We start from the raw sequence: 15,853 nt of genomic DNA, 5'->3' as shown, positions 1-15,853 counted from the left end.
GGTTTATCCCCTCTTCTGTTGTGGCAGCTAACTGCACAACACCTATCAGGCATTCTACGATAAAAGTAAGTGATGAAGAAGATGGATATTACAAGCGTTGTTTGCTGATAAGCGTGGCTTTGTTTGACCTCCAAAATGCCTGCGTAATCAGTATCACTTGACCCTATGACGTCAGGTCGAAAACCTCTATAGCCAGGTCCGGATATTCAGAATTCTGTAACCCTGTAGGCATTTTTGGGGAAAAGTTGTTATACAGCATTTTTAGAAAATTCAATGTCTTCTAAATACAAATCCACCATATAACATTGAAATCAGGTCCCCAGTTTTTTGTAATTCTTGGTTAAAAATAGATGTCGTCTTCCCAGGCTGGAAATTAATGGCAGATAGGCTAAAATTTTTAAACTTTTATATATCACCATAAAACTTTACCAGTTTCTTGCTTACATTAGTACAAACACTTTTTGTATTGCAAGTTGTCTGAAATGTTATGTTTACATATGCAAATGAGGCCTGACATACTGGAATATTAGGCGCATAATCCAAAACTGATGAAGATCAAGTGAAACTTAAAAACTAGTGTATAATTTTGTTGATACAAACCATAAACATGTCCTATGTTGGGCGGCACGGTGGTGTAGTGGTGTAGTGCACTGTCGCCTCACAGCAAGAAGGTCCGGGTTCGAGCCCCGTGGCCGGCGAGGGCCTTTCTGTGTGGAGTTTGCATGTTCTCCCCGTGTCTGCGTGGGTTTCCTCCGGGTGCTCCGGTTTCCCCCACAGTCCAAAGACATGCAGGTTAGGTTAACTGGTGACTCTAAATTGACCGTAGGTGTGAATGTGAGTGTGAATGGTTGTCTGTGTCTATGTGTCAGCCCTGTGATGACTTGGTGACTTGTCCAGGGTGTACCCCGCCTTTCGCCCGTAGTCAGCTGGGATAGGCTCCAGCTTGCCTGCGACCCTGTAGAAGGATAAAGCGGCTAGAGATAATGAGATGTCCTATGTTGTTTTGTTAAATTTGAACATTGTTTTTTTCATGATTTAATTAAGAAATATTAAATTGGGGTGAGCCTGATCAATTTAAAAGTGGGACGAATTAAACAAATACATTTCCTTGCGATCAATGGACTTCTGTTAAATGGCATTTTTTGAGTATATGCTTGCAAAACTGACCATCCCCAGGACATCTGGTGTCTTAATGTCATTCCAATCAAACATTATTCATGAAAATTGTTTTTTGAGCCCTTGAAGTAAATTTTATGGGCTGTCGATTTTTTGTAAGCACATGTTCAGATTGATGTTTTATGCAAACATAATATAACCAAATGAAAAGGGACAATGCAGATGAAGATGCTTTACTTGCAGTCTTGCAGAGGTTTGGTCTTTTCTCTGCCATCCTGTCCCAGACACTGCAGAACATTGCAAACAAAGATGTAGTCACGCTGGAGATTGAAAAAGAGCTGTTGACTGTGCCACAGAATGGGCAAAGTCAATTAGATGTATTTGTAGAGGAGAGGCTATTGCCATCTAAAAGGAGAAGAGTCACTTTCAGGGACAAATTGAAAAAGAACAAATATTTGACTTTTGCTTCTCTGTTTGAAGTTGAACGGTCAGACCCAAAAACTGGGAAGGCAAAAACAATCAAAGCAGACAGAAACATTCTGCAGCAGCTCATTTCTGCATATGATGCAGGGCGGCCAGTCAATCTGAACAGTATTATGGCACATGAACTATTTGTTGTACCCTTATCTTTGGCAGAGGTAAATGGACAACTTCGTTCAGGTTCAAAGGCCGTATTCGCTAAGATCTTAACTGCTGGTGTTGTATGTCCTGATCACCTTGATGACAAAGACCTAGAAGAGGAGCCCATGCTCATAATTGATGGTCAAGCTCTGGTCATTGCCATTGCTAAGCCACAAGGAGCAAAGACATTTGGGGACCTTGCTGATGTCTTTGTAGAGGCTGTAATCGTTTGAGTAGGGTGCGCACATCCAAAAACTCTTTGCAGGTGCCAGACAAAAATGTCAGACAATAAAAGAAAATAGGTCTGCACACTGCTGGATACGCTCCAAAAAATAAACTTTATTTAATTAAAACAAGCAACGTTTCGATCACCCTGGATCTTCATCAGGCATATGGGTAACAGGAAGAGGCTGTGGCCTATATCACATGACCCTGCTCTACACCCGCCCAGGCAAGGCACCCAAAGGTGCCAATCAATTAGACAGACAGGTGTCTTAACCTGTACCAGTCATACAAAAGGCAAAACCAAAAAACATTTGCAAGTTTGAAAGATTAAAAATATGTGAATATAGTACACCAACATATAAAATACATATCACGTGAAAATCAATTACAAAAAAGGTTTTAAATCAAAATACATATTCATTCCCTTAGGTGCAATGGTGTTCAAGGTATATATATAAAAAGCCTCGCGTCTTAAAAGGAGATTATCAACATCACCCCCACGTCTAGGTGTAGCAACATGTTCAATGCCAATATATTGAAGGGTTGCGAGATTGTGCTTAAACGTGTTAAAATGGACAGCTACAGGGTTCTTCTCATCATTCAACCGTATGTTGCTTCTATGCTCTGCGATGCGCGTTTTTAGACACCTTGTTGTTTGGAAAACAACGCGCATCTCCTTTTAAGACGCGAGGCTTTTTATATATATACCTTGAACACCATTGCACCTAAGGGAATGAATATGTATTTTGATTTAAAACCTTTTTTGTAATTGATTTTCACGTGATATGTATTTTATATGTTGGTGTACTATATTCACATATTTTTAATCTTTCAAACTTGCAAATGTTTTTTGGTTTTGCCTTTTGTATGACTGGTACAGGTTAAGACACCTGTCTGTCTAATTGATTGGCACCTTTGGGTGCCTTGCCTGGGCGGGTGTAGAGCAGGGTCATGTGATATAGGCCACAGCCTCTTCCTGTTACCCATATGCCTGATGAAGATCCAGGGTGATCGAAACGTTGCTTGTTTTAATTAAATAAAGTTTATTTTTTGGAGCGTATCCAGCAGTGTGCAGACCTGTTTTCTTTTATTTGTAGAGGCTGTACTCAAAAGCGGAGCAAAATTCCAATGGATTGATGTATTGTTTGATCGCTACCAAACACAATCAAAACTGGAACACGGAAGCGCCGCGGAAGAGGCTTGGTGGCAATCTGAAGACCTGTTGAAAGCACAGATTTGCCTCTTCCTGTAAAGTGGGAAAACTTCATTGCTCATCAGGACAACAAGGCTGACCTTGCTCGATTCCTGTCGCAACAGCTGATTCTGAGAGCACCAGTCAACAAAACCATAGTGACAGCAGGTGGCTTTAGTGATGAAGAGGGTGTCGAAGCGTCCAATGCAACACTGAACACCAACTGCATGGAAGCTAAGCATGAGAAAGCAGACACCAGAATTGTTCTCCACTGCATAACAAGCAAGGCATCAACCATTGTTGTTTCAGCAACAGACACTGACATCTTGATCCTACTGATTGTCCACTTCCACATGATGCCATGCAAAAAGCTCTGGATGAAAGCAGGTACACCAAAGGAAAGAAAATACTTCCCAATTCACGCTATTGTGAAACAACTGAAGATGGAACCACAGGTTCTGAAGCTGCTTCCAGCTTTCCATGCACTGACTGGAAGTGATTCAACTTCATACATTGCAGGGTACACAAAAAAGTCATGTTGGGATGTGTTTGTGCAGCACCATCGTCTCTTAAAGGGACTTGGTGAAGGTCCAGAGCTTAGTGAACACACCATTCAGAATGTAGAACAGTTTGTCTGCAAACTGTATGGTGCAATGGATGCTGACCACATCAATGATGTCAGAGCAAGCATGCTTGTAAGGGGCATGACAATAGAAAGGCTGCCACCAACTAGAGATGCACTGTACTTCCATATTCAGCGTTCTCACTTTCAAGCTTTAGTCTGGAACCAAGCTAACTTGCAGAAGCCACTTCTCCCATCCCCTGAGACCATGGGGTGGAAAATAGAGGAAAACTTGCTTGTTCCTCAGCTCATGTCACTGCCACCAGTTCCAGAGGTTTGTGAGGAGTTCATCTCCTGTGCCTGCTCCACGGGATGCAAGACACGCCGATGTGGATGCAAGCCTAACCCATGTACTGCATCTTGCAAATGCAGAATGTCAAATAGTACTTGCATGAATCAATAGCTTTTGTTATGTCAGTAGGTGACACTACAGTGTCTTCTTTTTGTTTATTGTTGAAAACTATCCAAGGGCTGGATTAGATTGAATAGGCCAATAGGCTATGTTTACATTCAAATGTTCACGTTTATAATATTACTGTTCTTCTCATGCACATAGTTTTCATGGATATAGGTTTTCATTATCAACATGTTTGAAGACCTGTGGATGTATAGTTTAGTTTTATTGAGCAATGGTTAAACTACAGTAAATGCATTATAAAGTTTTGCCAGCCATGTTTATTTTATTTTTATTTATTTTTGCTTTTTTTGTTTTTTTTGCCCCCCCAGCAAAAAAAAAAACATCAGGGTAGTACATAAAGCTACTGCCATCTTGACCATTTGAGTCTCAGTTCATGTACTTATCAATTTGGTGCAAATCCGTCCACCCATTTAAAAGTTATCGCACAAGCAAAAAATCGGCCATATTGACAGTCGGCCATCTTGATAGCGTTGGCCTTCAAAATTTAATCAGTTAATGTACCTATTATAGAGTGTTAACACACAAGATTTGATGCAAATCCGTCAACCCGTTCCAAAGTTATTGCACAAACAAAAAGTCAGCCATCTTGAAAGAGTTGGTCTCCAAAATTTTGTCAGTTCATGTATCTATTACAGAGTATTAGCACACAAGATTTGGTGCAAATCCATCCATCCATTCCAAAGTTATTGAGCAAACACGAAATACACCGGCGGCCATGTTTGTTTTGTCGTTTACGGCTAAACCGTAACTTTTAGAGAATGTTATACAGCAGAAATGGATTCAGCACCCAAAAATCATATAGAAACAACACTTGAATTACTTTTCCTCAAAAATGCCTACGCCTTCTTATTTAAAGCCCTTTTTCAATTTGGGGACCTGACCATTAGATTAAAGTGCATATTCTGGACCAGTGTCTCATCTCATCATCTCTAGCCGCTTTATCCTGTTCTACAGGGTTGCAGGCAAGCTGGAGCCTATCCCAGCTGACTACGGGTGAAAGGCGGGGTACACCCTGGACAAGTCGCCAGGTCATCACAGGGCTGACACATAGACACAGACAACCATTCACACTCACATTCACACCTACGGTCAATTTAGAGTCACCAGTTAACCTAACCTGCATGTCTTTGGACTGTGGGGGAAACCGGAGCACCCGGAGGAAACCCACGCGAACACGGGGAGAACATGCAAACTCCGCACAGAAAGGCCCTCGCTGGCCCCGGGGCTCGAACCCAGACCTTCTTGCTGTGAGGCAACAGCGCTAACCATTACACCACCATGCCGCCCCTGGACCAATGTTTTTTTTTTTATATGAAAGTATGTCCCTTTACACACCCATCCAGAAAGGTAATCTTGCACAAGGCCATCTGTCCACAGCAGAAAAAAATAAAATAAAATAAAATGCATCTGGAAAAATCCCAAGGGAGTCTGGAGCCAGATTTGTGATGTCACCTGCGGAAGCGCCAGCAGGCTGCGCGAGCTTGCATGGTTTCAGTGCACAGCCTGTGTACACCAAGTTTAGCAGCTAGCGATTTTGCATTGAAATATGGAATTGTCACCTGAGCGCAATGTTACTTCACCTTTGGATGAAGAATATAATGAGATGTCAGAATTATTTCTTACCCTGGCAACTTGTGAATTGCCGATTTTCTTGGTCTTTTTCTCGGCTCTGCTTTGGTCCTCGGCTTCCGGGTGCCTCGCACGAAGCGCTCCCATTTCTCTCTCATTGTCCGGTCTTTTGGGAAACGATGAGTGCTAATCCCATCAAGATTGGTGCTGCTACACCCTCCTACGATACATCTGTTAACCATTTTAATAATTACGTGATAACGTTGAAGAAATTTGCAGAAAACCACCAGGTCGTTTTCTCATAAACAAACCAGCGCTGACGTAGGATTCAGAAGGAGGTGTCCTGCACGTGACGTCACGAAAATCAATGTTTGCCGTGAAAGCCAAACGCCAAGTTTTTTCAGAGGCGGACCATCTCACATTCTCATCTCATTATCTCTAGCCGCTTTATCCTTCTACAGGGTCACAGGCAAGCTGGAGCCTATCCCAGCTGACTACGGGCGAAAGGCGGGGTACACCCTGGACAAGTCGCCAGGTCATCACAGGGCTGACACATAGACACAGACAACCATTCACACTCACATTCACACCTACGGTCAATTTAGAGTCACCAGTTAACCTAACCTGCATGTCTTTGGACTGTGGGGGAAACCGGAGCACCCGGAGGAAACCCACGCGGACACGGGGAGAACATGCAAACTCCACACAGAAAGGCCCTCGCCGGCCATGGGGCTCGAACCCGGACCTTCTTGCTGTGAGGCGACAGCGCTAACCACTACACCACCTTGCCGAGAGGCAGACCAAATGGCTTGATTTCAACTGAATTTCTCTGGTATTGCGCAAGGTAAAAAAAAATTGCACAAAATATAAAATGAGAGAGATATTTGATCAAAGTTTAATATAAAATAGAATTACATTGATCTTGCTCCTGAATTTACCCATGATATGCACTTTAACTGGCCTGAAGGTTGGGCTGAAGCACCCTTGAGCAAGGCATCTATCCCCCCCCACGGCTCCCTGGGTGCTGTAGCATAGCTGCCCACTGCTCTGGGCGTGTGTATGCGTGTGTGGATACACTCATTGCTTCAGATGGGTTAAATGCAGAGGAGGAATTTCACTGCTTGAATTTGTGTGTAATTAGAAAAGCACTCGGAGAGCGCAGACCTCCTCCAAGAATCCTTAAAAAAAAAAATCCGGGATCCAGAAGGTGATCCGGATCACCGCCAAAATTTAACAGATTGTTACTTGTGCCCAGTCACACCTCTGGAAAAAATTTCAGAGCAATCCGTTCATTACTTTTTCTGTAATGTTAACAGACAAACCAACAAACAAACCAACTCTACCGAAAACATAAACCTCCTTGGCGGAGGTAATAAATAAAGGTTTTTTTCTTTCAATTAATGGGGGAATCTGTCCCAGCTAACAACTACAGCTATTTTCTCTAAATCAGTCAGTCAAGGAGATCACTCACCAGAAATTATTAAATCATAGATTGTGACAAGACAAGGATTTTTTTTTTTAAGTGTTATCTGCAAAATTGCTGTGTTGCATTAAAGGAACCACTGGTGCTCAAAGATTAGATCTACTGCTATTACTATCAAGTGTTGCTATGTTTAACATTCTACAGAGACACATGCTTAGGTGTAGGAGAGTTTATTGAAACATTCTGAACAATTCCCATTTTCAAACACCCTTAAAGTGCCATTCCACCATTGGATGTATTTTTTTGGCATAAAATACAATATATTTTATGACATGACTAGACAGAGAAATCTTTTAGCTTCAAAATATATCAAACAATTTTTTGACAACGACAAGTATATTAATTTTGCGACCAAAGTCACCTACCCTTTTAATTTCTGTGCGGTAGTGAAACGTGATGTCATCGGCAGGTTCCCCTTCTTGTGTACCACGTCACGTGTGACGTGGCACAGATTATCAGCAATGGAGGATAGAACGCGATTGTCAGCTTCGGAAAAGAGGCGAAGGAAAATAGCAAGTGATGCCCAAAGGAGACGGTCGATGGTGAATATCGGCACAGCAATCGACAAGTGGAAATCGCGTTCTATCCGCCATTGCTGATAATCTGTGCCACGTCACACGTGACGTGGTACACAAGAAGGGGAACCTGCCGATGACATCACGTTTCACTACCACGTGGAAATTAAAAGGGTAGGTGACTTTGGTCGCAAAATTAATATACTTGTCGTTGTCAAAAAAATTATGTTTGATATATCATTTTGAAGCTAAAAGATTTCTCTGTCTAGTCATGTCATAAAATATATTGTATTTTATGCCAAAGAATACATCCAATGGTGGAATGGCACTTTAAAATAAGAGTGCTCAGAGAGCACAAAACTTCCTTTCATGGACTCCATATGCAGCACTGTCGGAAAAGAGCAGAGGGACTCCTCAGAGACTCACTCCACCCAGCTCATTCTCTGCTCAGACACAAACACCGCACGTACCTGAGAGACAGCATCATCACTCAGAACACCGTTCAACAGCTTCTTCCCTGCCAGTCAGACTGATGGCAAAACAAAACTATTGAATAAGTGTAACAATAACCCATTACTACCTCACTTCACTTGTCATGCAATATATTATCTGTGAAACAGGGCTATGTATCATATACCCTCTGATAAATGTGCAATATTTCCATATAACTTCCCCCTCTTTTCATAATCCAGGAACAGTACTCAGGACTAGCCTTTTATTTTATTACTGTTAACATTCGCCCTCGCCTTTTGTTTAGTACTTGTATTTAAAATTTTGTACAATATTACCACCTTTTTGTATAGTGCTTTATGTTTATTAGTGTTATATTTCCTAACGTATTGTTTCTATATATCTTATTATATTTCCTAAACTGTTGACAGAGCCCTGCACAAAAACTCCAATGTGTTTGAACTGTTGGTTTATGCACAAATGGCAAATAAAAAACTTGACCAATAACCCCTCACCGACAACTACACCATTACTCTGGTAAAACATGACTGAATTGAATGAAATTGCAATATGCATATTACTGACAAAGAATCCTGTCAAGTTTCATGAAATTACCCCCCAAATTGTGAGAGGAGTCGATTTCAGGAGGTGAGCACCCTTCCTCGGACGGACATTGCCATGACATAATCCTCCTTCAGGCCTATTGACTAGCAGGGATAATAATTTGTGAAGGAAGTTGACTTCAGAAAGCAAGCACACCTTGATGAAATTGCCAGTTAGTTAATAATTAAGGGCATAACTCTGATAAAAATTGCCCAAATTAAACAAATTTCTATATGCGCATAACTGGTCATATAACAAAGCCTTTTACCAAGTTTGGTGAAATTCCTCCACAAATTGTGAGAGGAGTTGATTTCAGAAGAACATACAGCCTCGTGAAATTGTCAGTTATTTCATCAAGGGTCAAAACTCTGGTAAAATTTTCACAAATGAAATAAAATTTCAGTATGTGTATTACAGTCATATAACAAGGCCTTTTGCCAAGCTTCAAGAAATTCGTCCAAAAATTGAGACGAGTTGACTTCAGAAGGAAAAACTCGTGAAAATTGTCAAATTATAATTGTTAATCAAGGGCTGTAACTCTGGTAAAATGCAACCAAGTTGAATGAAGTTACAATAAGCGCATTACTGACAAAGAATCCTGCCAAGTTTCATAAAATTCCTCCAAAAGCTGTGAGAGAGGTTGATTTCAGAAGGTGAGCACCTTTCCCGGGATGGACATCGCCACGACATAATCCCCCTTTGGGCCAGCAAGGGATTAAAAACCTCAAATGGCAAAGCATGTGTGATGATATAAGCTCTTTGGAATGGTCACTACATCTGGAGTCCAATTTGTTCCAAGCAAACAGACCAAGAGAATCATTTATACCCGGGGCTCTGTTTGCTTTTATGCAATCTACAGTACAATGCAAATTACCAAAAAAAAAAAAAAAACCCACACAAGTCACACGTTACAAAAGAATAAAAACTTTATTTAAAAGGAGTAAAAACAATTTCTTAAAAAACACCCCCACCTCAACAGGCCTTTGGTCCTACAACAGATAAGACAGGTGAACATTTTTTTTTTTAAAGAGCATTTCAAGCATCAACAGAGCAAAAATAAGTGTATTACCTTCAGACTGCCTGCAGAAAGACAGGCAAATATCTCAATTCTGAATCACAAGTCTCCATTCATATTCCTAAAACAAAAAGAGGCAAAGACCAAAAGCAGACAGTTAGCAGAAGTAAAGCCTTACACGTACTCGCTTCTTGGTTATATATTAAAATAAATCAAGAAACCAGGCTACATTAAGTGTATTACTCATTCCAGGTCAAACAAACTACATTGTCATAAGTACAGAAAAGTGACCGCAAAGTTCAGAATACAGTCATGTACTGCATCTACAATGAATAAAATGAGTTGTGTCCAGTGGTAATTGAGAAGTCTGTTCTTACCTACTGGTGGCAATATAGCCATTCTGTTGCTCTCTCCTAGTCTCTCAGAGACGACCTGTACTCAAACGCTCCCTGATTCTTCTCATGGTGAAGGTCTTCCTACTCCTTTCTCAGCTTGCCTCCATGGCTAGTCATGGCAGTCATACAAACTAACCTGCTTCGTCTTTGCCAGTCTAACTAGCAGGTGGCCGATATTTGTTCTACAGATGGTTTCCGAGAACATTACCCTTAATTTCTGCATTACTTTTCACTGTCTGGGCGAGACAAAAATCCAACCATGATACCCAGTGATGCCCCCCAATAATCCCCAGTGACCAAAAGAACAGCTTTTTTTTTAAAAACTGGAAGTCACTTTATTTCAATTTGATTTCTTGAAATTACACAATTAGAATAGCGGAATAAAGTACTTCTACAAAACCTCATGGAATGAATCCCAATACAGAAAATAAAAGTACATTTAAAAAACAAAAACAAAAAACCTAGACATCACAACCATGCAGAAAAAGTCCTGTTTGTGACAGCACTACTGTACATCTCCTCTGAACGGCTGAGCAGATCTAGGGAGTAAACCTGCCGCTGCCCTGTCAGCCCTCTCGCTCTCCTGTCTCCTCTCCTAAGTACTGAGCCCTGTTGAATACGAACAACATCATTAAGCTACACACTGCCTCTTAAACCTCCACAGATTTTTGTAATATCAAACAAGGTTTAGTGCGCTTTAAGACTAACTAATTAGGACTACAACGGGGGAGGGTTTGATTCCTCCCTAAGATACAAACCTTAAAAAGGACTTAATACCGTCTGCCTCCAGAGTTTCCACCATATCCTCCACCAGAACCTCCGCCATAGCCCCCACTGCCTCCTGAGCTACCACCATATCCACCTGAGGGAAAACAAGATTAGGTTTAAGGTTGAAATCGCTGGGAAATTAATTAATTTCACGGATGCAGTGGAGTACAACACGCACCACCATATGGGCCGCTATTCCTACTGCTGCCTCCAAAGTTTCCTTTCATGGGGCCAAAACTTGACTGCTGGTTGTTGTAGTTTCCAAAGTCGCTGTAGTTGCTGTTACCACCACCACCACCACCACCTCCTCCTCCAAAGTTACCTATGCACAGGACAAGAATTTATAACCAGGGAAAAAGAGGCCTTCCAAATACCACCAAGACTAAATGAAAACTCACCACCAAAGCTTCCACTGCCATGGTTATAGTTGTCATAACCACTGCCGCCACCACTGCTGCCACCGTATCCTCCTCCACCATATCCTCCACCACCACCATTTCCATAACCTTGTCCACCTCCACCATATCCTCCACCACGGTTGCCTCCGTAGCCACCACTGCCATAGCCACCTGCGTCACAGTTAGGTCACATTATACAGGTCGTCAACAAGTTGGCCTTTTAGTCCTTTCCTTTACATTCAAAACATAAAAGGCTTAAACGAGTGAAGTGGTCCAGTGAAGAAAAAGGTCACATACCATCACCTCCGAAGCCATTGTTGTAGCCATCTCCACCTCCATATCCTTCACCTCTACCCCCTAATTACAAACAGTAAACAGCATTTTAAATAGCTTGCATCATACACTAGTTCCTCCACACACTACACCAAGTCACATTTGGCCCCAGGGTGACAACCAAAGATGCACATTTGCATCCAGGCAGCTATAAACCCACCCACATTTTGTGATTGACCCCAAGAGAACACAAAGTTGTGATGGCTACCTCTGAACCCATCTCTGAATCCATCTCTGCCGCCTCCGAAGTCATTGCCACCATAACGCCCAAAGTTTCCACCTCCACGTCCTACACACACAAAATTTTTTTTTACTTAACGCAAAAAGAACATGGCTCATGTGCTTACAAGACATGGCGCACAGCAACATCTTACCCCTCATGTTCATTGATGAATTCTGCATCTCTTGTTTAGACACCGCTTTCCTCACTTCTGAATTATGGCCATTTATTGTGTGGTACTTTTGAACTAGAACGCACATGGAAACAAAAATGCACATTAATCCAGTCCTCACTTTGCAGTCTCTCAACAAACTAGTGTTTTTTGATTTTATTAAAAAAAAAAAAAAAAAAACCCACAAACAAACACTTACTGACAATACGATCCACAGCATCATGATCATCAAAAGTAACAAATGCAAAGCCTCTTTTGTTGCCAGTCTTACGATCGGTCATTATTTCAATCGCTTCGATCGCCCCGAATTCCTGGAAATATTCCCGTAGATGGCCCTCTTCTGTATCTTCCTTAATGCCACCCACAAAGATCTTTTTTACTGTAGTGTGTGCAAAAGGTTTGTTGGAATCCTGGGATGCAAGAGTAGTAGACATTTAGAAATGGGGAAAATCAAGCCACTATCCCAGTGCTTTCACAGTTAGGAAATTAGTGAACATTAGCACTCACCTCTCGAGACACGGCACGTTTGGGCTCTACAAGACGACCGTCGACTTTGTGAGGACGCGCCTTCATGGCGGCATCGACTTCATCTACACAGGAGTATGTTACAAAACCAAAGCCCCTGGAGCGCTTGGAGTTTGGGTCTCTCATAACCTTGCGGGGGGGGGGAAGAAAAAAAAAATCTGAGCTGTATGGAATATTTCATGCATCACATACAATAATGATCATCCCCATTAAATAAAATACAAGTTGTTTTGTTTTACGCAAATGATTCGATAAGTTAATTTGACATAATTTACACAAAAGTAAACGTATGAAGTTGAGACCGATTTGACAGAAAGGTTATTGGCAAATCACTGACGCATTTCCTTCCAAATAACGTATTGTTCACTCTCCACGAATATTAGTTTCCCCCCCCCCCCCCACGTGGTGCTAGTTTCGCACACCTTTCTGAATCGTGCACTGTTCTAACTTCTGCACCTTACCCTACAACTCGATTTGGTCAAGGCCATTTCAATCAAGTAATGTGCACCATGTTTTGTGCTGGTCCTGCATTTTATTAAGTGTCGCAAGTCATCCATTTGAATCATGAGCCATGTTCTGGAGTGCTTGGTCAACACCAATGATCAGCAGCACGAGAAGCGTGTGCCTATACTCTGAGTTGGCCTAGTGGTTAGCATGTCTGCCTCTTGACCAGAAAATCAAGAGTTCTACTTGTGATTGGATCATACCAAAGACCATCATAAAAATGGTACCTACTGCCATCTAATGAGACCCCACAATACAGATGCGAGCAGGGAGACCAGACCCCACACTGTCACCCAAGCTATGTAATAGGTGAGAGCCCAGGGCCGATAGAAACAGAAATCGATGATGCCTTGTGACAAGGAAAGCCTTTGTTTGTCACACATACACTCAAGCACACTGAAATTTAACCATCTGAAGCAAATGAATTCAGGATACTGACTTAAGAACAAATGGGATAATTTTTTCGCAGTCCGGTTTCCATCAAATTCCACGCGCTGGCTGGCGAGCAGGTCCGTATCCTACAGTATGGACCCCGGATACGGACCTCTGGCAACTCGCTCATTCACAACAACAAACATGGTAGCATTTGTCATCAACATTTTTTTTTTAAAATAAGATTTATTTATAAAAGATTATCAAAAATCAAATTTTTGCCAGCATTTCTCAGGAGAATAGCATTAATTTTACATCATGGATAGTGATAAATGACAGTCTTCACAGCGAAAGCAAGTTTTACTACCCTGAGGAAGAACAAATAAAACACTTCAGGAGAAAGCTGAAAACCTCTAACTTGCTAACACTGAGCAAAAACATTGCTGAATCCTGAATGACTCCTATTTGTCTAAATAGGGGACTACATAAGCAGCAAAATGTAGTTATTTTTCCTGCCATGGAAGTGCACTTGTATACTGAGGAGAAAGTGAATGAGGATTCAAAACGGCGGCTCGACTCTGTTTTCCCTTTCGGGCGCTCTCGTTTTCTGTTAGAATTTGGTAAAGTAAAAAATATATTATTTACCAGCTTAAGGTTGGTCCGTATGGTGAAATACCGTGACCTCGGCCTTGAATACTGACCTCAGCCCAGAAGGCCTCGCTCAGTACTTTCAAGACCTCGGTCACGGTATTTCACCATATGGATCTCCCAGCTGGTAAATAACCTATATTGTATGAATGATAAGCGGTATAGAAAACATCCATGGAAATCCAGCAGCCTGATATGAAATGTCAATGAGGTTATACAATACTGAGAATCTCAAAAGAGGTGTGAATCCTGATAAGATGAAAACTTGTCATTGTTAAGAGATCAGCTTTTTTTGTTTGTCAATAAATAAAAAGTATTTTGTACAACTCCTTGATCAAGTTTCCACAACAACTGGAGCTTTAAACTAATATATATATATATATATATATATATATATATATATATATATATATATATATATATATAAAGTCATGATCAGAAAAAAAAAATTACAATATATAAAATGCACCCTGATTTGAAACAAAACCACGTGGAGACTCACCACACAGTCGGTTAACGTGCCCCATTGCTCAAAGTAAGAGCGCAGACTGTCGTCTGTGGTCTCGAAGCTCAGGCCTCCGATGAACAACTTCCGGAGCTGCTCTGGTTCTCGTATTTGGCCCTGGGAAGAAAAAAAAAACACGTTAAGTTATTTTTGGCGACAACAACAACTGTAAATCCTTCAACAGCCGGTATTTGAGGCCAAGTTTTCCGTGCAGTGTGAAGATCAACCGGTGAAACACCGCCACTTCCGCCATGTTGAACACCAGGAACCATAACAGCTAGCTAAATAACTATACAGTAACTAGCAGAAAATAATATAATAAACAGAACACCAGAGCATTTACAGTGTAAACTGCGCACTTTTCTCCTACAGCTTACAACCAAACGGTCTGCAATTATATCAAATATCCATTTTGCTCGGCTAATCTGCTAACAAGGAAACCAAGATGGCAGCCAGCACGTGTCCACGCATGTAAAGAGCATCACGCACAACACCAGTCTAATGTGATTAAAGTTATTACAATAATGCTAAACAAAACCGCAAGCCTAATACTCCCTTTAGCATAAGCCTCATCTTGTAATTATCCTCACCTCTTTCGACATGGCTGTTTAAACAGACACGCTACTGCACAAAATCGGTGAAAACAAACAAAATCACACCACGACTGAACATTTAAATAAAATATCTAGGCTCCGCCTTCGGCAGCCTCTGATTGGCTCGCGATTCGCGCTTCGACTTCTTTTGCATATGATTGGTCTAGATCACCATCATTCAAAAAAATAAACAGGGCCATGGCCGGTCTGTGCAACCAATCTTTCAAACGCATCTTCGAAGACTAATCTGCCTCACAAGAAAACCAAGATGGCGGCCCGGCTAGCATCTGGCTATATGTGTAAAGCACATCATACACAATTTAATTCATCACTACTGTACTTAAATTCAAACTCATCATGATAAAACCTATACGAAACTACAAGTATTTTATACTTCTTTAGCATAAACTTCAACTTGTGGTTAAACTCACCTCCTTCGACATGGCGGAGCTCACAACACACCACTAGATGAAATCGTAGAAAAACGCACAGCACTATACATTAAATGAAGTACCTAGGCTCCGCCTTCGGCAGCCTGTGATTGGTTCATGATTCGCGCTCAAAAGCGACGCAAAATTTATTGAGTATATG

General features: G+C 41.4%; 1 protein-coding gene across 4 annotated transcripts; it reads right to left on the bottom strand.

The window, feature by feature from the left end:
• Positions 1 to 9,722: 9,722 nt before the first annotated feature.
• LOC132896607 (heterogeneous nuclear ribonucleoprotein A1-like) lies at positions 9,723 to 15,786 on the bottom strand. 4 transcript variants are annotated; one of them, XR_009656107.1, is made up of 12 exons: positions 15,694 to 15,786; positions 14,667 to 14,786; positions 12,623 to 12,769; positions 12,315 to 12,525; positions 12,098 to 12,190; positions 11,932 to 12,012; positions 11,688 to 11,747; positions 11,391 to 11,561; positions 11,171 to 11,314; positions 11,002 to 11,086; positions 9,884 to 10,833; positions 9,723 to 9,803 (listed from the first exon to the last, which is right to left on the bottom strand). XR_009656107.1 is itself a non-coding variant. In XM_060937556.1 (11 exons), the coding sequence occupies exons 1-10, from the start codon at positions 15,703 to 15,705 to the stop codon at positions 10,995 to 10,997; spliced, it is 1,131 nt and encodes a 376-aa protein (XP_060793539.1). In that variant the 5' UTR covers positions 15,706 to 15,786; the 3' UTR covers positions 9,723 to 10,833; positions 10,983 to 10,994. The 4 variants fall into 4 exon arrangements, 3 of the variants coding, with proteins under 3 accessions (XP_060793539.1, XP_060793537.1, XP_060793538.1); XM_060937556.1 differs by having other exon boundaries at positions 9,723 to 10,833; positions 10,983 to 11,086; XM_060937554.1 differs by having other exon boundaries at positions 9,723 to 10,833.
• Between the last annotated feature and the right edge of the window lie 67 nt (positions 15,787 to 15,853).

Source organism: Neoarius graeffei, chromosome 13, assembly GCF_027579695.1.
Source record: "Neoarius graeffei isolate fNeoGra1 chromosome 13, fNeoGra1.pri, whole genome shotgun sequence".
Classification (NCBI taxonomy): Eukaryota; Metazoa; Chordata; class Actinopteri; order Siluriformes; family Ariidae; genus Neoarius; species Neoarius graeffei.
This window is presented reverse-complemented; position numbering and strand designations above follow the sequence as displayed.